The sequence below is a fragment of the Equus caballus genome, chromosome 10 (assembly GCF_041296265.1).
Source record: "Equus caballus isolate H_3958 breed thoroughbred chromosome 10, TB-T2T, whole genome shotgun sequence".
In the NCBI taxonomy this organism is placed as follows: Eukaryota; Metazoa; Chordata; class Mammalia; order Perissodactyla; family Equidae; genus Equus; species Equus caballus.
Window position 1 is genome coordinate 9,830,909 of NC_091693.1, and position 21,105 is coordinate 9,852,013.

General features: G+C 55.6%; 1 protein-coding gene across 5 annotated transcripts; it reads right to left on the minus strand.

The window, feature by feature from the left end:
- Window positions 1-1,457: 1,457 nt before the first annotated feature.
- HNRNPL (heterogeneous nuclear ribonucleoprotein L) lies at window positions 1,458-15,361 on the minus strand. Of its 5 annotated transcripts, none has more exons than XM_023649676.2 (13): window positions 15,235-15,361; window positions 10,811-10,929; window positions 9,966-10,203; window positions 9,780-9,865; window positions 8,845-8,941; window positions 8,694-8,766; window positions 5,306-5,377; window positions 4,914-5,194; window positions 3,794-3,915; window positions 3,293-3,494; window positions 2,605-2,662; window positions 2,397-2,492; window positions 1,458-1,810 (listed from the first exon to the last, which is right to left on the minus strand). In XM_023649676.2, exons 3-13 carry the CDS (start codon window positions 10,188-10,190, stop codon window positions 1,752-1,754), a joined length of 1,371 nt encoding a protein of 456 aa, XP_023505444.1. In that variant the 5' UTR covers window positions 10,191-10,203; window positions 10,811-10,929; window positions 15,235-15,361; the 3' UTR covers window positions 1,458-1,751. The 5 variants fall into 5 exon arrangements, with proteins under 5 accessions (XP_023505444.1, XP_023505443.1, XP_070079036.1 ...); XM_023649675.2 differs by lacking the exon at window positions 15,235-15,361 and adding an exon at window positions 12,763-13,448; XM_070222935.1 differs by lacking the exon at window positions 15,235-15,361 and adding an exon at window positions 11,552-12,615.
- Between the last annotated feature and the right edge of the window lie 5,744 nt (window positions 15,362-21,105).

Genomic DNA, 21,105 nt, shown 5'->3' on the forward strand with positions numbered 1-21,105 from the left:
GATACAGGAGGAACACGGGAAAGACGGAGAAGTTTGTTTGATCCATTTGTGTAGAAAGATGCTTCGAGGGGGCTGTGTGTGTATAGAACACGGCGCACGCACGGAGTATCTAGGAGGCAAAACTGCGTGTAACAAGGGATGAAAACTGGGTGCTGGGAGACAAAATGGGCGTGTTTACTTTTTACCCCCTTGATTGGCTGAAAAAGAAATCCTACATTGAGACATTTCCGGCTGCAAGGCGACTATTTCTCCTAGACCGCCAGAGGTTGTTTGAAACGTCCCCTGGCGAAGCGGAGTTTGTTCCTCTGACAGATACCGCGTGACCTCAGTAGATGCCAGTGATCTGAGTTTGACCTTCACAGTGAATTCCCCAAGTGGGTGCTTTCTCAAGCGCACACGCACCAGCAAGGCCCTGTACTGACTTGCTCCTCTCCGCAGGGCCTGCTTCCTCCGGTAGGAGCCAAAGTCCTTAACGCTGGCTCCTGCCAGGCTGCCACCCACCTCGCCCCACCCCAACCACACACACAAGTCCCCAGCCACCACACTGGGGAGTGTGTCATGCTGCAATCGCACACATCCTTTAACCCAGCAACCCACCTCCAGAGCACGGTCAGGGAGGCCGGCTGTTTGTGTAATGACAGACGTGACAGGACTGTTCTCAATTGCAAAAACGTGGACATGACCCTTCGGCCCAGATAAAGTAAATCATGACACACACACAAGATACTGTGCAGGTGGTGGAGGTCGCTCTGCATGTGATACGGTGCACAACACTGTACAGTACACACACAGCACTTGTTACAGTAACACACATCCAGAGAACTTTCCATATGGAAGAAAGGATCACCAGGCTGTTCAAGGGCACACTTTCACTTTTATCTGAGGTTTTATTTTCTAACCTTATAAAAATGCAGGCTGTTTACTTTGCAGGATTAAGGCTCTTTTTTTCTCTCGAGTCTGAATTTCTTCAACACCATTTACTTTTTTCGTTGTTTTTAAGACAGGCACCTGAGCTAACAACTGTTGCCAATCTTTTTTTTTCTGCTTTCTCCCCAAATCCCCCCAGTACATAGTTGTATATTTTAGTTGTCATGTGGGAGACCGCCTCAGCGTGGGCTGACAAGTGCCATGTCTGTGCCCAGGATCTGAGCAGGTGAAACCCTGGGCCACGGGAGTGGAGTGCGCAACTTAACCACTCGGCCACGGGCCAGCCCACCATTTTCTTTTTAAAGTGACTCTCAAGTGGACTGAGCTTGCTCAGGCAGGGCCCGTGAAGAATGCAGCCAGGCGGCCCCGATGTTCCTCCAAGGCCTCCTGAGTTCCTAGATGGTTCCGTGTCTGCCCAGGGTGGGGCCTGCAGCTCCCCCAGGGCTGCGGCTGGGGCCCAGCCTGCCACCTCTGCAGAAGACTCAGTGGGAGGGAAGCAGACACACCTTGGAATCCCAGAAAGTGCTATGTTTATTTTCCAAACAATTTTATTGAAATGTGCAGAGTACATGGGCAGCACAAACATATGAACAGGGAAAAAAAATCACATGTACAATAATTTTTAAAAAGTGAACGTTAATCTTGGGAGATGTTTCCCTTCCCCTCCCCCTCCAGACCTCGAGCATTTTCATTATGGTTAAGCCTCTACTAACCTAGCATTAAAAAAAAGGAATACAGGAACTTGTGCCAAAACAAACAAACCAACAGCATAAAGGAAAGAGAAACGTTTTCCTGCTCAGAAGGGCCTCTTCTTCGGCACCTCATTAGGAGGCATGCTGAGCAGTGGAGAAACACAACTTCAGGGTGTAAGGGTATGGACCATCTGCGGAGGGGAAAACAAACGTTGGCCTGGGCCCCTTTCTAGAGGCTCCCCCCACCCAGTTCCCCTCGTTTTGTGCACATCTCTTTTTCTGCAGTTCAACTGCAGAGATCTAACCCGTCACTGCCCAGTGTGAGTCCTAAAAACAAGCCACTTCTCTTTCTTCAACCCCACGCCTAGCTCCCTCACTGCCCCAGGGCAAGAGTCCTGCCCCAGGAACTGGGGGCAGCGCGCAGACCTGCCCAGCTGGCTACGCTAGCCCCTCTCCTGGCACTGTCTGAGCCGGCCCCTGTGACTGACGCTGCTGGGCGTGTACCAGCGTCTTCTGACAGAGAGCATGCCGACTCCCTGGAGGACAAGCCTGAGCAACTCCCAGGCTGGCAGAGGGGGTGGCACTCAGCAGCCGGGCTGGCCCTCCCATGGGGAACATGAGGCTGCTCTCCTGACAACCAGGCCCCACCTGCCTGTGTCAGCGACTGTGAGAAAAATCTCTGGAGCCCTGTCTTGAGGGCAGGAAGGATGGCTCTGGCCTGAAGCCAGCCAACACAGCGGGCCACAAGGGGATGCCGCACGACACACAGACACTCACTCGGGTTCTTCATCTGGTAATGGTTCAGGAAGCCCAAAGTCTCCAGGGCGTCGCTCTTGGATTCCCACTCCAGCAGCCCAGAGGAGCTGCGCTCACCTGCCCGGAAAGCAGAGGTTGCGGCCTGCGCCCAGCAGGACCTAGGGTGTGCCCCCTACACCCAAGGAGTGGGAAGGGCGGGTGGGGGGTGCGGGGGGCGCAAGGCACTCACTTTTGCCTGAGAACACTTTCACAGAAGATGGCCGCTTCACTCCCAGCTCATCGCAGATCTGCAACAGAGCAAGCAGAGACTGAGAAACACACGGCGCCTCTGCCACAGGGCAGAATCAAGCAGACCGTGCCTGAGTGCGGGAGTGCTCCCGGAGAACGGGTTTCTAGGCTTCTACCACATCCCCTGAGGTGTCCCCATGAGCCTAAGGTTTGGAAACACCGCTCTTACCTTTCTGCTGCCAAGAGCTGGCACAGTGCTTGTGAAACGCCCCATCCTCACCTGCTGCCTGGGTGTGCTGGCACCAGGCAAATGTTTGCTGAGCTCAACCTCTCAGGCTGGAGCAAGGGGCAGAGTCCACCCCGCCAGCCTGGCCTCCTCCTTCCCATGAGCACACCTAATGAGAGCCCCCTGCACCCAAGGGCCAACGATGGACGCCCTGAGACTAGACTGGGATGAGCACTCTGCCACCGGGACGGGAGGACTCTAACCAGCAAACGACAGCGGCAAGAGCACGGCTAACTCCAGTGCTGCTGGAGTTCGCTGCCACTCCAGCCTGTGTGTCCTGGAAACTGCTGTGTCCCCAGCACCCAAACCCAGCATCTGGCAGAGCGGCTCAACAGGTATCCGTCAGAACACAAGGCACGACCCACTGAGGGCAGCGGTGAGGGCCCAGCCCCGCGGCACCCACCTCGAAGAAGTTCTCCTCGGTCACCTCCAGAGGGGCGTTGAAGAAGTGCAGCACGTTGCTAGGGTGCTGGATGCGGTTCTTGGCGGCCTGCTCCGGAGTGGAGAACCGATTGTTCCGGGACTCGCTGAAGTCTTTGTAACTGCAGGACCCGTCCTCCAGGCCGTAGGACTGACCAGGCATGATGGCCGGCTGCTTGGAGACACTGCGGGGGAGGCAGAGCCCTTCGTCAGACCTCCAGTGGTCCCTCAAGCCCTCCGCTGCGGCCTGGTGCCCATCTGAGCGCGGTGTGCCTAGGGGGCACTGCTTCACAGCCGGGTGAGGCCCACTCGCCTTCTCCCCCTGGTGCGGAGGAGCATCTGGGAACGCATCTGCCACGCCCACTCCAGCCTGATGAGCTCCTCGGCCTCACTGTGCTCCGCTGCAGCGCCCTGTCCAGAGCGGGCCCCTTCCCTTCTCAGTCCCTCGCCAGCCCTCCCCAGGCCAGGGAGACCGGGCACCTACCAGACTTTCAGCTTCTGCCCGAACATGAAGTTGTTGTTGAGGTGGGTGATGGCCCGGTCCACGGCATAGCCGTCAGCCATCTCCACCATGGCGGCCCCCGGCTTGCTTTTCATGAATTTCACCTTGAGGAGAGCAGCCGCGGTCGGCACCACTGCCCAGATGCCAGGGACCCTTCTCCCGCCCCTCCGTTAGTCAGAAGCAAGTCACTCCTGCTCTGGGCCTAAGCTTCCACTTCCTCACTTGTGAACTGGGAATCAGGAGAAGCAGGCCCAGCCCACGGCAAGCGCTCGGCCCAGGAGACAGTGTTTTTCTAACTGCAGGACCTAACCCCCAAGCTTGTCCCTCCAGGATGCGCAACAGCAAACAGAGGGCAGAGTGAGAAACTACAGCAGCCCTGCTCGTCAGTGTCTGTCACACACAGACAGCTGCGTCGACAGATACTGGGTCACAGCGCGAAGCAGTTCTCCGTGTGGGTTACAGCATCAACATGCTGCTGCCAACAGTAGCGCAGGTGTGGAAGCCAGGCCCTCTCTCTCTGAGTCCTGCTTCCTCGTAAAGGGACGGGAACCTGGGCAAGCTATGCGCCCTTGGTGCATCTCCCCTACTTGTTTCATTAAAGCTCCGTATCAAAAGTCAACTTCTTACATGTCAAGCACTTTTAACAGTGCCTGGTACATACGAAAAACACTGAACGTGCACTGGCTGCTCCCACCATCAACGAGCCGAGCCAGGGCTGCAAACTCAAAGGCTTCCAGGACCCAGCTGGGTGCGACAGAGGAGCCCACCCGGTCTAAGGCGGACAGTGACCAGCCAGCCCCAGTCAAGCATCCCGACAAGCCAGGCAGGAAGGCCTAGTGCTGCCAGATCATCTGATGTTTTCCAGATGAAATCCTTGCATGATCACCTTTAACTATCATGGCTAAGTTTTCTAAATCACGATATCCACATAACGTTAGACAGTAGTACTTTCACGTGACAAGGTCCTGGCTTGTGAATACTGGAACACCCACACACGGGGAGGCCCAGACTAACGGCGTGAGCCCTCCGGCCCGCGCTCCAGCCAGGCCTGCCCCCGGGCCCGCCAGGTCTAAGGACAGCAGGGCATCCAGCAGCAGCTCACCTTCTCCACATTGCCATACAAGCAGAAGACATTGAAGACTCGATCACAGTTCATCTTAGATTGATCCAAGCCATAGACCATGAGCACGGGGCTGTCGGCGTGGGGGCCATACTCGGGTGGTGGGGGAGGGGGTGGGGGATGCCCATACTGGGGGCCATAACGACTTGGGCCCCGGCGGTGACCCCCCACTGGTGGGCCCATCCTTCTCCCTTCGTAGTGAGGTGGGGGGGGGCCGTAGCCCTCATCATGGTAATGGCTGTGGTACCCACCGTGGGGCCCTCCTGGGGGGTGGGAAGGAAAGAGAGGGAGGACGGGTGAGAATTTGCGCGGCGGGCAGCGGGCAGGGGCACATGAGCCACGGGAGTCCACGGAGGGGAACCCCCTGCCCTCACCATATTCTGCGGGGTGATCTCCCAGGAGAGGGGGCTGCCTCTGGCGTTTGTTAGGGTTGCTGCCAGGGTCACCTGTGGACAGAGAAAGAGAGTCAGAGCCTAACTTGGAAAACGGGGGCGTCTCTCCCTCCTGACTGCAGAGGCTAATCTCGAAGGCCCTCAGCTCTGCAACCTGGCTGCAGACCCTCCCTTCCTCACCGGGGCTGCCGGGGCCTCCTTCCTGTCGTCTGACCCAGGGTGGGCATCAAGCCCAAGCCTCAAGGCTCAAGGCTGGAGTGACTGCCCCTCCCCTGCCCCGCCCTAGCGGCTGGTCTCCTCTCTCCCTACAGGAAGCAGCCAGGGTTTGGGCCTGCTCTCCCCTGCCCTGGCCCTGGTGGGAGGCCCAAGGCATGGGCCCTCTGGGGAACCTGCAGCTGCTGTGGAAGCTGATATGTTTGTTACGGGGGCCAAGAACAGCTTTCTAAAATAGCTCCCAATGAAGGGAGAGGAGCGAAGAGCAGAAAATACCCAGGGGAGGGCAGAAAAGAAGATAAAATTTGGCCCCCAAAGCCCCAAGGTTCCAGGGGCTCTAAGGCCCTCTTTCTAGACCCTTTCCCTCTCAATCCTGGTCCCAGCCATCCCCCTACTAGTCACGTCCGACCCAAGGAGAGGGGCCGGAGGCAAGGAACACAGGGCAACATCAGGATCAGTTCAGATGAACAGTTATGTACAGGCATCAACATTCTCAGACCCAGACAATGGCGCAGATCCCCCCGACCCCAGCTGCCGGTCACCATCGCTCCCGTTAACTCAGCACCTGAGTGGCAGGCACTGTGCTCAGCATTTTACAGACATCACCGCTTCTTCAGTTCCTCACAACAACCCTATGAGGTAGGTACTATTTCAGCCCCATTTTACAGATAAGGAAAGTGAGCAGTTAACTTTTAACTGAGCAGTTAAAAGACACTTTGGCCCAAGGTCACAAAGCAAGTTAGTGGCTGAGCCGGGATTTGAACCCAGGTCTGGCTGACTCCAAAACCCAGGGCTCGAGACCACTGCCGTTTCCTGCCACCCAGCCTGGGTTGTGTTTTCAACAATCGGTCATTACAAAGATGGAAAAGGGCTACTTACAGCAGAAGTACAGAGTACAATGTCCATTTGTCACAAAAAACAAATCTGTCTTTTCTCTTACCATTGGACGCTTCAACAGTGAGTTAGCACAGTTCTGAAAGATGGCGTCCCATCAAACATACACTGCGACCCTGCATCACATGGTTTTACAGTCATAAATACAAGTTACGGCACACATCCGCTACAATTTTTTTTAAAGAATTGTTTTTTAAAAGTCAATGTTCTGATTAAATCAAAAATGGCTCACAGATGTTCTGTCCTCAGAAGATACCAGAAAGTGGAAAATAAAGGTGTATGCAGTGGGTAGTGTCCCTCCGTGTTGTCACTCCTCACATTGTGTGCTGCAGTGCGGTGCTTCTGGCTGTGTAGCGCTCCGTGTGCGTGTCTCCTGGTTGTGAAGTGTGCCAGTGGCCCCACTATGCCCGCGCTTTTGGCCTTGGGAGCACGCCCGGTTACCCGCCAGCAGGTAACTGTGTACCTCTGAGCTGTTTGGCTGTCTGGTTTTAGGTCTGTTTTGGTTTTTTGGTTTTTTTTTTTTTGTTGTGGTTTAAGTTTTTTTTTTGGTTTCTGATCTCCAGTTGGTGCAGATTATGTTGGCAGCCGATGACTGCAGAAAAAATAAAAACATCAAAACAGAAAAGAAAAAAAGAAGGCCCTCCCCAAACCAAAGGACTTAAAAAAACCAAAACCCATATGGCGAGGAATGGAGAGGATCCTATTGTCTCGGAGGCCCATGGAATCTACTTCAGTCTATGAACGTTCTCCGCAAAGAGTGCCGCTGGCTGGCTGGGAGAGCTCTGTTCTCTGTGTTTCCTACTTCTGTGTACATTCTCGGGCTCGAGTTTGCTTGGACTTTGACCTTTAATGTCTAGTAAAGAGCAGCGTCTGCTGCCGTGTTGCGCCTCTTTCTTTGCCTCTGTCTGCCTCTGTCTCTGTGCTTGGAGCTGTTCCTTGGAGCGCGGTGTGGTGTCCTTGATGTAGTGAGCTCAAGTCTGCGGCTGCTCTGGGGACGTGGTGCAGGCTGCGTGTTCTGTCCTCTCCAGGAAGAGCTAGTGGTTTCTACCCTGTGTGTTGGTGAGCAATGTGCAGAGGCAGAGCCGCTGAAGTACGGTTCCCGAGGGGGTGGCGAAGCACCGCCCTCGCTCCAGGTCACCTCCTCAGCTCTCGTTTTTGACCCCCGGCTCTGGGGCGGCCAAAGCTGAGAGGCATCAAACAATGCCCGGCCAGCCCCTGCCACTAGCCCCTGCTGGTCTGCACATCTTCTAGTTATGTTCCTTGGAGCAGCAGTGGCTGGTTGCCGTGTTTCTGTTAGCGGTCATGTAATGCCATTGCCCGCTCTGGTACATTCACTTGGCACCAATGTGCCTCTGACCTCTGCAGGGGGCAGCCGGGCCCACAGCGCCCATTGTGAGGGTCCTGGGGAGAGTCTAGCCCACCCTGCCCACTGCTTCCCAGCTGCAAGGGCGAGCAAGACAGGCCTGCCTGGGACTCGGGGCCTCTGGCCTCCCGGGGCCCGAGAGATGTCAGCCACCAGCCTCCTCCCTCAGCCCGCGGCCTAGTCCGACGTAGCAGACCAAGACAGACACAGAGGTGGACGGTCTCGCTGGGGGGGTGCCGCTGTTTTTCAAAGGCAATCCTCCACCTCTCCCTCCTATCCAAGGCAAACCATTCTTGACAGATTCTAGGAAGGGGGCCGTCCACGCGGGCCCCCGGCAGAGATGTTGAATCCCCTCTACAAGTGAGGTGAGGCGTGTCGGCCCTGCTCCAATCCAGGGTGTCTCACCTCCACCAGGTCAGCCTGCTCAAAGGCTGTGCGGCAGGGCCCAGGAGCCCTCGTCACCTTCCCAATCTGCCCCCGGCCCCAAGCAGACCCTGTGGGCCGGGGAGAGCAAGGGAACGGCTCCCGGCCCAGTTAATGGAGAATCAGGGACTCTAAGCAGCCCCCAGAAGGGAAGCAGCAGAGTCCACCTGGGAGCTGCAACGGTTTACCAGCCCCCACCAGGCCCTGTGCTCAGTGAGGCCCTGCTCCCAGCCCGTCCAAGCTTCTGCCCCGACTGCACCCTCAGCCTCAGCAGAGGACAGGAAGCAGCAGCTGGGACCCAGAGGCCCCTCGGTCCCCCTCTCCCACTGCAGCGTCTTTTCCAAGAGCTGAGCCCAAGGCCCTCTCATGTCCACAGGGAACCCAATGGCATTACATAACCCTGAGCCCAGGTCTATGAGGTGCACTACTCGAGTGAAGGCAGGTGGTGTGTGGAGAACAAAGTGGCCGCAGGATTACCTTGTCCACTGAGATTGGGGTTGGTGTAGTCCCAAGTATCCTGGTCGTTCCTGAACACGTTCAAGCGTGTGGGCTGCAGGGACGAGACAGAGTGAGCTCAGCCCGGGGCCGGGCCCCGGAAGCGGACGGGGCCGGCTCTCCCCAGACCTACCTTGGCGTACTCGATCTTCAGAGTGCAGCAGCCTGAGTAGATGTCAGCCCCATTGAGCGAGGCCTTGGCCCGCTGAGCACTCTGCACTGAGTCAAATGTGAGGACAGCTAAGGAAAGTCTCGGCACAGCCGCTCCTTGGTAAGGGTTTCAAGTTGTCCCGGAGAGGAAGGAGAAGGTAGCACCAAGGACTATGCTACATGTGGCTTTGGGTTAGGGCCCTGCACACGGCCACCAGTCACTCGTACAGAGCGCTGCCCTGGGTGAGCGGTTGCCAGGCAGAGTTCTCCTGTGATGTGCACCCCCACCCCACCACCTAGAGGTTGCAGCCACCTCCTCTGCCACCACACAGAACAAGGCAGCTTCTTTAGCCTAATCCTCTCCCTTCCCTGCCGTGTGCTCTAAGCCCAACCAGCCTGAAACGTCAACCAGACCATTCCTGTCCTGGGAGTCCCTCAGTGGCTTCCCGCTGCACCCTGAGCAAGCCTCACGCCATCGTCTTGGCCGCCTTAGTAACGCCACCATGTCCACGGCGAGCCCTCTCCCCTCGTGAGCACCTCTTCAGCTGTCACATCCCTCACCTCCTCCAACACTACGTTCCTGCCCACCTGACGACCTGGGCAGAGGCTGCTTTCTCCGCCTTCAATACCAGCTCCCTGCTCCTCTCGGAAACAGGCTATCACCTCCCCAGACACGTTCCCGGAGCCCCTGGTGTCTCAGAGCATCCTGCTCTTCCCCCTCACAGCACCTTAACTACTGCACTGCCACACTACATCCAATCACTGGTTTTTCGGTGGTCCCTGCTGTCCGACTGTGGGCTCTGTGAAGGCAGCTGGCACAGGACAGCAGGTAGCAGCACAAGTCGGCTGAGAGGCTGGACCCCTGTGTGGCTGCGACAGCCCGTGCTCCAAGAACACCAGTTTCCCGGCAAAGGATATTCCACCATGGCCTGCACTCCATTCTTCCGGAAAATGACAATTCTCTGAACAGGGCCACAAGGGTTACAGATAGTGTACAGAACATCCTGGAAAAGTAAAGACAGGCAAGATGAAGGGGCACTGGCACGTCAGTGGCTCGGGGCAGATCTCAGAGAGGAGCCTTGACGAACGCCCCCTGGCACTCACCGTGGTGATGGAATAGATGGGGTTCAGGATGGTAAAGAGCAGCACGCTGTTGACGCTCCGGGAGTCATCCGAGTCCCCGGGGCGGGAGATCTTCTGGCTGGTAGAGTAATTGACAAAAGCTGGGTGACCAGCAATGTAGATCTGGTTGTCTGCTGCGTAGTTCACGGCGTTGCAAGCCCCCAACACGTCTTCAAACTCCACCAATGCTTGTCTCTTTTTAGGCATTACCACCACATAGCTGGCAGAGAGAACAGGGGGAGGGCGACGAGAGTAGGAGAATGGCCTTCAGTCCTGTGAACTGACTCCTGCCTGGCCTCTGGACTCCTCTGTACCCTGTCACAGTTTCCCGACCTGAACACCAATGGCAGTAAGTGGCACAACATGCAAAAGAGGTGTCGCTTTGGCATCTCCTCCTCTAGGAAGCCTTCCTTCCTGACTCCTCCCCCCCCCGACTGAGTCAGATGCCTCCCACAGAGGCCTGGGCTTCCCCCATCACCATGTTGGTCACTCTGGTGGGTGACTGACTTGAAGGAGGCCAGGACAGTTTTGTTCACTACGCTTTCCCAGTCCCCAGCACGCGCCAAATACTCAGTGAACGCCTGCTAAATGTGAGAGTGCCAACTACAAATGACAAGGCAGAGGAAGGAAAGAAAAAAGGACAAAGAGCTTGCTGTAACCTGACCCAAAGTACAACGGCCATGCCAAAGAAGAGATGAGCCCCAGGACCTAGCCAAAGGAGACTGGACCAAACTGGCCACATTGCTTCCAACCAGAAACAGGTAATGCATGGGACACCAAGGCGTCAACTTCTCTGTATACCCAACTCCTGGCCTCGAGCCGAGTACCTGATGGGTCCAAACTCCTGCAAGGCCTCCACAAGGTCAGCTTCCACCACACCGTCAATCAGGCCCCTGATGTGGACAACTGGGGAGGCAGGGGTTTTGTGCGGGTCATCGTAGTTCTCCTAAGAAACAAAAACAAGACTTCATTTCCTGCTGTAAACATGGTGGCCCACTGGCCCGAGCTGCAGGGGACTCAGTCTAATAAGACAAGTGAGTGTCACTCAGGAAAAACAAAGGCAGACAACAACGGGCAGCCAATCACCCTAAAAGGATTCTAGGCCAGCAAAGCGGAGGCCCTGAGTGGGTGGCCACTTGCCCAGGGGCTCCTGTTGTAGCTGCTGAGGGAAGCAGAACACAGGATCAGGTTAGTCCCCTATCTTACATTCCTCCCAGGACCTGTCTCTTCCCACTGGTCAAGGAAACATGAAAAGAGAGTGACCTGGAACGGGGACACCACCGGCAGGAAGGGGTCGAACAATTCTCTGCAGCAGTGCGAATCAGGACATCCCGTGGCATCCGCCCCAGCTTCTCTGCCCTCTCCCGGGTGAAGCAAGCTACCATCATTACCCAGCCGGGCCTTCTGTTCCCACCACACCCTCCCACCCAAATCTGCATTGGAAAATACGGCCTAAGCCAGACTAAGGAAAAACGGGGTGAGGACGGTCTTTCAGAAACACAAACTCCCACCCATACCACTAAAAACCAGTTCCCTTCCCAGGAGAAGTTATCTTTCCACCCACTCACACAGAAGCCTCTGGAAGGAGGAGGAAAGCCACTTTCTCCACGTCTCCTGGGCTCGGGGCCCAACCTCCTGCCTGAGAACGGCCAGGCAGAAAACCATGGAACAGGGGCAGAACTGGATTCTATTTCAGGAATGAACCACACAAACCACAGGAGGCACACCCAACTGACGGTTCCCAGCTCGCGGTTCAGAGTTCCACAGCCCCGAGCTCCAACTCCAGCCCCTCCCCTCCCCGGCTACCTGACCTAAAGGAATTTACCTCATCTCGGTACAGGGAGAATAAGAATACCACCCCCTACCTCCGTGTCCAACTGCAATCCAGCTACCTACAGACCGCGTGGAGCAAGGCCTGGCAGACACTAAAATGCTGGCAAATCACAGCTGCGGCTGCCACTAAACCCTGGAAGACCCTGCGTTGGCTGGACGGCAGTTCATGAACTCGGAGGAGGGGGGGGCTCCCAGCCAGCAGGAACTACTAGGGGTGTTTTCGCAGAAGGAGACTAAAAATCCTTCCAAAATCCGAAATGCCCACGCTCAGGGAACATTCCGGGGCATCGAACCCACTGCGCAGGAAACTAAGCAAACGAGGGCTCCAAAGCCGGGCTCCACTCCCAAAACGGCTAAAAAGTTCTTTCCCGAGCCTGGCTTCCGGTTTCCAAGACCCACCAAAATGGGGGACATACTGTGCTAGGGGAACAGCCTCAAATAAACCAACGTCTGTATCGACAGAAACTACGACGCTATAAAAATTAAACAGCGATAGCACAAAAATTCCCACTTCGGCGCGAAGAAGAGGGGAATTCACCGCCCACTCGTTACCGCTCACGCGGCGCCCCCCCCAACCGCCCACGAGGCCCGGGCGGCAGCAGTGCGCCTGCGCGGGGGGCCAGAGGAGGAGAAGATAAAGAGGAAAAACCGGCCCGGCCGCGTGCCCGGCCCCCACACGCCAGCCCGCGGCGCCTGCGCACTGCGCCGCCCGCAGCGCGAGCCGCTTCCTCCGCCCCCCCACCACGCAGGGGCGAGCGCGCACGCGCAAGCGCCTGTCCTCGCTCAAACCCCGCCGTTTGCCTAACGCCTGCCCCTCCCCCACCCCGTCAACGGCGCGAGGGCCTAGGCGCGTGCGCAGAGGCCCCCCCCTAAAATAAATACCCTAAAAGTAGAAAATTCTCCCTCCCTTCCCGGCCGTCCCTGGCAATGAGGGCCCTGGCCTCACCCCGCCACCGCCGCCCGCCGCCCCGGCTCCTCCACCGCCGCCGCCGCCGCCTCCGTGCTGGTCACCGGCGTTGTCAGTCTTGAGCCGCTTAGGGGCCCGGCCGCCCTCACTGCCGCCACCGTAGTAGCGGCCACCGCCGCCTCCGCCGCCCGCCGCCGCCATCTTCACCATCGCTCCCGACCGCCTCCGCTGCTCGTCCGGCTGCTGCCTCTGCTCCAGCCGCCGACGCCGCTTCTCCGCCCGGGGCAGCAGCCTCCGCGACATGGCGGCGCAGAACCCGCCTCCCCCCGCCTCTCATTGGGGGAGGGACACGCCCGTCACCCGCCGCCCCCACCCGATAGGGGGAGCCACTGGTCCCGCCGCGGGGGGAGGGGAAGCCTCCACATGCCTTGCGCACCTATTGGATACAGGCCACGCCGTTCTGTAGGAGGGCCCGCCCTCGTTTGTCTAGGACACTCCTTATAGGCGAGCGCTTTCTGCCAGTCATTTCGCCGACCCCGCCGCCTTAAAATAAACTTCAATTTGATAGGTCGGATTTCTGGCACTGCCTGGCCTCCCTACGAGCACCTGATAGGAACGGCGCTCCCCACTCTCCTGAAAAGCCCCGCCTTCTTCCCAATTTCATTGGTTTTCTCGCTAATCCATCAAACCGAAAGCCTTTGGTGTTCCAGTCACAACGGCTACCTATCCGCGCCACTCCGCAAGGGGACAAGGAAGCCCCGCCCCTCTGCCTCTTTCCAGTGGCTACTGGAGGTGCCCATCTTCTGCGTCTCCACCCGATTGGTTAATGGGGAGTAGAAAGCGTCCCCTCGCCGGATCGTAGGACTGGCGGTCTCTGATTGGGTGAAAAAGGGGAGCGCTCAGGCCGGTAGGCGCTCTTTGGCGCAGTCTAGGAAAGAACGCATGCGCGAACACGCTTTCAGGCGCCTCCCGGGGCGGAGCGACCCTCTAAGGGAGCTAGGGCCTGCAGTACCCTGAGTATTTGTTGCGTGACTGCTGTGTGCAGCGGCGAAGGCTGGACCAAGACACAGGGGCGCTGCCAGCTCAGCTCTGTTCCCATCACTATAGCCTGTTCCTCGCCACCTCTAGCCTTCACAGGGCCGGAGGAATTTTTTTTAACGCTAATTTGACCCTTTCTCTCATTATAAAACCATTTGCTGCCGCCGCCTGTGTTGCGACCGTAGCCAGTCCGGCGGCGTCATTTCACCACTCCATCCTTAAACTCGGCCACAGTGACTGCAGTTTGCAAGTGGGGAAGCCTCTTTCGCGCACCTCTCGACCTTTGCCCGTGCAGCCCTTCCACCTAGAGCATTTGCTCCACTACCCCTCCTGCCAGAGCAAAGAATAGCTCCTCTTGTCGTGCAGTTCCGGTTCACTCCGAAAAGCCTTCCTTGTCCCTGCCAGCCCAGACCCCCGGCTTCCCCCATGGTAACCCCTGATCGCTCAGGCCAACGGCTTTCACGCGACAGCCCTGACCACTCTGGGCCGCCAGTCTAGGGACTGTCCAAGTCCTGCACGGGCAAGGGAGCGGCGGTCCCTGCCTCGGCCCGCCCACCAAGCACCGGGGACAGCACCCGGCACGGCGCTAGCGCTCAGCCAAGGGGAGTCAGGGTGTTCTAACCGTCTGGCAGGGCTTCCTTCCCCAGGGGCGGGGTAGGGCCACCCTGCAGAGAATGCCCCCGCTCAGAGTCTCTAGGGTCCAACGACGCCCAAACCTGGGGATCTGGGGCCGGGGCCGGGGGTTGACCCAGGATCCCGCCCTAAGGGCTCTGAGTCGTGAGGCTGCCCGCTGGGGAGACACTGCGCTTAGAAAGCGAGGACAGAGTCGTGGGAAACGCTGGGCACGTCCCCAAAGATGCTCCGGAGCCTTCCCCCCCCCGGGTGCCCGGGGCTTCTCGAAATAGTGGTCCTTGTGGAAACTAAGTTTGAAATGGGGTCAGTGGCACTAAGAGAGTGGGACAGGCCCGGTGGGTCTGCGGACAGAAGAAACTTGGGGGTGGGCTGATGGAGATCGAAACGAGCTCCCCGTCTCACTGGGAAGAGCCGAAGAGGCGGGCAGAACCGAGATGGGGGCGGCGCAGCGCCCGCCACACGTGATCCGTGCGACGGGAGCCAGGCGGCGCCGGTCCCCTCGAGGGGCGGGGTCGCGAGGTCTCGACGTCAGAGGAATGCGGTGGGGGGAGGGGAGAGGGGCCCCTCCCCTCCCCGCCCCCGCGCCCGGCCCGGACGCCCCTCGCGCCGGCGCGCGCGGACGGCCCTCCGCGGAACCGGCCCGGGCGTGGCGCTTTCCGGGCCACTCGCCCGCTGCGCGCGCCCACGGCGGGCGACCAGGCGGCCGTGTTATCTGCAAACCCGCGCTCCCGGCCGCCGCCCCGCCCCCACCCCGGCGCGCGGCCCTGGGCGGCGGGCGGCTGGGGGCGCCTCCCGCCGATCCCCCCGCCCCGCTCCCCGCCCCTCTCCCCCAGCCCCTACCAGCTCGGCGGCGAGCCTGGCCGGCCGTCCGGGATCGAAAAGAGAGCAGACACTGGGAAGTTTTGGGGGAGGGAGGGGCGGGCCTTAAAGGGACCGCGACCTCTTTTCAGCCTGGAAAAAAAAATGTGGGGGGGGTAGAAGGGGGGGCACCGAGAGTTGCTCCACGGTAGAACGGAGGAAACAACGCAAGAGAGGAATGGGAAGACTCTAGAGCCGCAGCGTTCGGGCTCCGCGTCCCTTTTCCCCAAACGCCCCCAACCCCTCGATGCGCCCCCCCATTTCCTTCGCAGCAAGTCTCGCAGTTTGGGAATCACGCCTCGTTTCTCCTGGTCGGCCAAATGTTCTGGTGGTTGAAGGCAGTGTTGGGGTGCACATTGTACAGATGGGGAAATGGGCTCGGGGGATGCAAACGACTAACCCAGGATCCCACAGCTTGTAAGTGGCACAGCGGGACTTGTCTGCCGCCAAAGAGGCGTGACCACCGCACCGTAGTGCCTGGTCAGGTTATGGGGGCTGCAGTATGCCACGGAGGTTGAAGGCACAGGCTCTAGGGCCAGACTGCCGGGGGTCAAGTATGAGGCTACACTTAACTGGCTCTGTGGCCTGAGGAAAGCGATCTAGCTTCTTGGGGCGTCTGTTTCCTCATCCAGGAAGACGATGGTAATAACGCCTGACTCCTGGGGTGGTCTTGAGGAGTGCAGAGAATGTCTGGAAGCAGAGGGGACCTCAGGCCTACCCCCATTTCTCAGATTAGGTAAAATTGAGGCACAGAGAGGGGAAAGACCAGTTGAAATTCACCACAGCTGGGCACCCTCTGAAAAAGCAAGTGGTTCCCCCCTTTAACACCCCCAAGGCAGAATGCACCCATGTGGGCCCATCTAAATCCATGCCCAGCCCCTTCCTGCTTGTTCTTGACATGGTGCAAACATTGGCTTTCCTTCTCTTCATGAAATACCTAATGCTCGTTTCTGGCTTCACCCTGACTGTTCCCTCTGCCCAGAATACCCTTCTCCCGGATCTTTGCTCCTCATTTGACAGACTTTGGCTCCAGTGTCATCTTCTGACCGGCCCGGCCTAGTCAGCCCCATACACAGTTATACTCATGGCTCCCCATTTCTCTCTCTTTTTGCTTTATTGCCCTGTGAAAATATCTAGTTATTTGTTTAATTTCTGTCGCCTCACTAGAGTCTGGGCTCTTCGGGGGCCAGAAGTGGGCATGTTTTAATTCCTCTAAGGACCTACTCTGGTAATGATAGTAAGTGATGCAGTCAGAGAGATGCGGGAAGGAGCAGTCTGGGAGGGTCCTCATGTGCCACCCACAGCAGGACTCTCACTTTTACTCTGAGGTGGAGCCACGAAGTGTCTGCATCAGGGAAGGGCCCTGATCTGGCTCAGATATTCACACGAGGGGCCTTGCAGCTGCATGATGTGGGTGTGGGAAACACACTGTGGGAGGTGGGGCGCGAGCAGGAAGACAGTAGGGAGGCTGACTCAGTGGAACAGGCTGGACAAGAAGGTGGAGGGGACCAGGGCGGGGGCCGTGGAGGAGTTGAAGTGGGTGGGTTGTGGATGTGTTGTGGAAGTAGAGACCCCAGGAAGGGCTGAGGGCTCAAAGCTCCTGGTGATTAAGAACCCCAACTTTGGGGCTCAGAGTGGCGGCCCAGGACCCCGGCTCCTTTCGGTGCTCCATCCTCTGTGCAATGCTGCATTTTTAAGGAGAATCCCTTCTCCCTCTCCCAGGACCAGCCGCCCACTGCAGTGACTGTCGGGGTCATGCATGTCTGCGGCAGCCCCATCCAGATGGGGATGGCGGTTCCCCTGGCCCATATCCTCTTTTCAAACAGTCAGATTTCTTTCAATTAAAAACATATTGGGGCCGGCCCGGTGGCGCATCGGTTAAGTGCGCAGGTTCTGCTTCAGTGGCCAAGGGTTCGCCAGTTCGGATCCCAGGTGCGGACATGGCACCACTTGGCAAGCCATGCTGTGGCAGGCGTCCCACATATAAAGTAAAGGAAGATGGGCACGGATGTTAGCTCAGGGCCAGTCTTCTTCAGCAAAAAAGAGGGGATCGGCAGCAGACGTTAGCTCAGGTCTAATCTTCCTCGAAAAAAAAATATTAAGTGGGTAACATGACCTTGGTGAATGAAGTAATTTGTGGCGAACACTCTCCCTCCCTGCTCATCCCCGTCTCCCGCCCCTGAGCATCCTTCCAGAGGAATCCTAAATACACACCAGCAAATACTTCAATACAGACACTGTTTTCACATTCCACACAGATGTTTCTGCTCTCCACTGGAAGATTCGCCTTGAGCTTTGTCTGTGGGTTGCTGCCATAGCGTGACTGCTAACAGCGGTGTAGGTACGCACCTGGGAACCGAACCCGGGCCTCTGACGTGGAGTGTACCGAACTTAACCACTAGGCCATGGGGCTGGCCCCCTCTTTACTTTTTTTGTGTATGTGAGGAAGATTGGCCCTGAACTAACATCTGTTGCCCATCTTCCTCTTTTTACTTGAGGAAGATTGTCACCGAGCTAACATCTGTGCTAATCTTCCTCTATTTTCTGTGGGATGCCACCAGAGTGTGGCTTGACGAGAGGTGCTAGGTCTTCGCCTGGGATCCAGGCCTGCAAACCCCAGGCCACCGAAGCGGAGTGCACAAACTTAACCGCTGCGCCACTGGGCCAGCCACCCCTCTTTACTTTTTTTGGAAGATCATTTCATATTCTTATATAAAGAACTGCTCCATTGTTCTCCTATTTTGCTCTTTATTGCTGATAGGCAACTTATATAAACCAAGGTGTTGCTTAAAAGTTGTAATAAAATATACCCAGATGTTCACCCCTCAGCTTAACATCTAAAATATTAGCAACGCCTTCGAGGCCTCTCCATGTCCTTCTTGAATTGCATCACCATCTCTGTACTCAGACATAACCACTGCCCTCAATTTTGTCTTTCTAAGTCCTTCCTTTTCTTTACGGTTTTATGGATTTGAAAGCAATCTATCGTTTTGTTTTCCCAGTTTGGGGCCCTAATAAAAATGGAATCATACTGTTTGTATTGTACTTTTGAGACTCCTCTGTGATGATTGGAATATCTGTTAGTTAACTCACTGTATGGACGTATCCCAATTTATCCATTGTGCCGATAGTGGTCATTTGAGTGGTTCCTAAATATTTGGTATCGAGAGAAAAATGCTTGGTCTCTTCTCCATACTCCACGGTAGAGGCAGAGTGGGGTTTGGCACAGAGGTCAGCCACCACCTAAGCTGAGAAGGGCCCCTTGCATCCGCTCACAGAGCTCCTCCCCCAGAAGCTGCCTACCCCCATGGCAATGTAGAGGGTCAGGGATGGCCGGGGAAAGGCCTGTTAGGCTCTGACTGTTACTGAGTTGATCCCTCGCAGACTTTTCCCACTTTGAAACGTTAATATAGCTGCTAGGAGAGAACCCAGTAAGGTTCCCTCTTTCCCTTTTTTTCCCCCTACTTCTGCATTTTACGCAATTTTATACGTCCATCTTGAAAGAAAATTGGAACTGCCTATAGGTGCTTTGTTGGGCACATGGTCTTGACTGTGAAACTTCCTGCAATCACAGCCTCCGTGAAGGCATCCACAATGCGACAATGGAAGATATGATCATCTAAGCTAATTTGATTATAGCTTATCAATAGAGAGGGAAAAGGTTTTAAAACTGGAGGGTTGGTGCTCCAGGGTTCAGGTAGTGGAGTGACAAGTTGAAGGTGGGCGTTGTTTACAAAGACTCTGTTGATCCTTTCTAGGATCACTCTTTCTTGCGCTGGTTGTCTGTTTCTTCCACCATAAAACAAATAGCAAAAGAACAGAATATAAATTATTGAATGTGACACATTTCTCTCGAAATCGGCTCCCACTGGCTGGCTGAGCTCCCTGATAAAAGATCGTGATGTGAGGGCTGTGTGTTTTTAAAAATACAGAGAAATGAAAGTGTGGAGAGACAGTCTCGAAGTTGAGACTTTTCTGTTGTGCTGATGTTGGTGCCTCAGCCACGGCCGAGGTGCCCAGAAGCAGCATTTTCACATAATTGGTGATTTTCAAATATTTTAAAGCTAGGCTTTTCCCCCTCTATATTCGCCACTGTAAGTGTAAGGCTTTTGTGTTCCTTCCTCCTGGAGCCATTTGTTTTGTAAACAATAAAGTAACAGAGGGGACTGTGGAAAAAAGAAAAGAAAAGAAAAGAAATGCTCCTTGGACCTTCCTAGTATAGTCTTTTCGTGCACATGTGTGGGAGTTTTCAGGGCACATACCTAGGAGTGGGATGGCTGGGTCATAGGATCATCTTCCTCCAACATTACTGGATAATGTCAAATTGTTTTCCAAAATGTCTGTACTGTATGTTCTCACCAGCAGTAACTGAGAATTTCTCATTCTTTTTAATGTCTGGATAGTTTTCCTTGGATGGAAGTCCCATAATCTATCTTATGGGTGGCCACTGAGGTTGTCCTCAGGCTTCTGCTACCACAAATAATGCTGCAATGGCCAGACTGGTACATACATTGATTTCCATATATGCAAATATATCTCTAGAAGAAATGCTGAGAAGTGCTGACTCAAAGAGTATGTACCTTTTATTGTATGAATTACTCTTCAGTATTACATTTGTTCTCTCTTTCTTTCTTTGGGTTTCTTCTGCTGTTCTCTTTCAAGACTTCTTAAATTGGAAAAGCTGATGAATTCAAAGCTTTTCTTCTTTTCAGATACAACCATTTGAGGCTATGAATTTCCCTCTCCATACTGATTTAGCTGCATCCTACAGCTTTAAATGTTTTATAATTTCCATTTTAATTTCTCCCGAACATAGAGGGTTTTTTCTTCTTCTTCTTCTCCCCAAAGACCCCCAGTACATAGTTGTATATTCTAGTTGTAGGTCCTTCTAGTTGTGCTATGCGGGGATGCTGCCTTAGCATGGCTTGGTGAGCAGTGCTAGGTTTGCACCCAGGATCTGAACCAGTGAAACCCTGGGCCGTTGAAGCAGAGCACGCGAACTTAACCACTCAGCCACGGGGCCAGACCCCCACACATAGAGTTTTTAGTTATCTCTTTGTTGTTGATTGCTAAAATAATTTCCAATTGGTACATTTTGCATTTTGTGAGATTTCACCAAATTACCTTCCATTAATACTGTAACAGTTTGAGTTCCCAACATTACTATATAAAAATACCTGTTTCTCCACTATCTCAAAAACACTGCAAATTTTTTTTACATTTACATTTTTACAATCTAAAGGGTAAAATCTGGCTTTAATTTACGTTTACTTTATATTTCTCTCATTGAAAGTGAGTCTGTCATATATATACACGTGTGTGTGTGTGTGTGTGTGTATTTACATGCCATGGAAATAGCTGGGGAAAGAGCATTCCAGGCAGAGGGAACAGCAAATGCAAATGCCCTGAAGTAAGAACTGAAGGAAAGCCAGTGTGACCGGGTGGAGCAAGTTTCGGGGTGTGTAAGAGGAGACAGGTTGGGAGAGGTGATGGGAACAGGTGCGTGGGGCCTAGTGGGAGGTGGCGAGGATGAGGACTTTGGTCTGAAAAAGGAACCACAAGAGGGTTTAAAACCCAGAGTGACCAGGGGCTGGCACGTCAGCTCTGACGCGATTGGCACCTTTGGCTCACATCAGATGTCATCTATTCAGAGGCCACAGCGTGCAGGCAGCTGAAGGTGGTGGAGTCTGTCCTGCTGGCAGCGGTGTACGTATTGAACCCCAGAACAGTTTCCCCAGCTGACCTGATCCCAGGCATGCAGGCCGAGTTCTTCAGTTCACTATGTGGCTCTGGATTCTCCAGTGCTTTTGGCACGACTCAGATGCCGGGCTGTGTCACTTTCCACACCCAGAC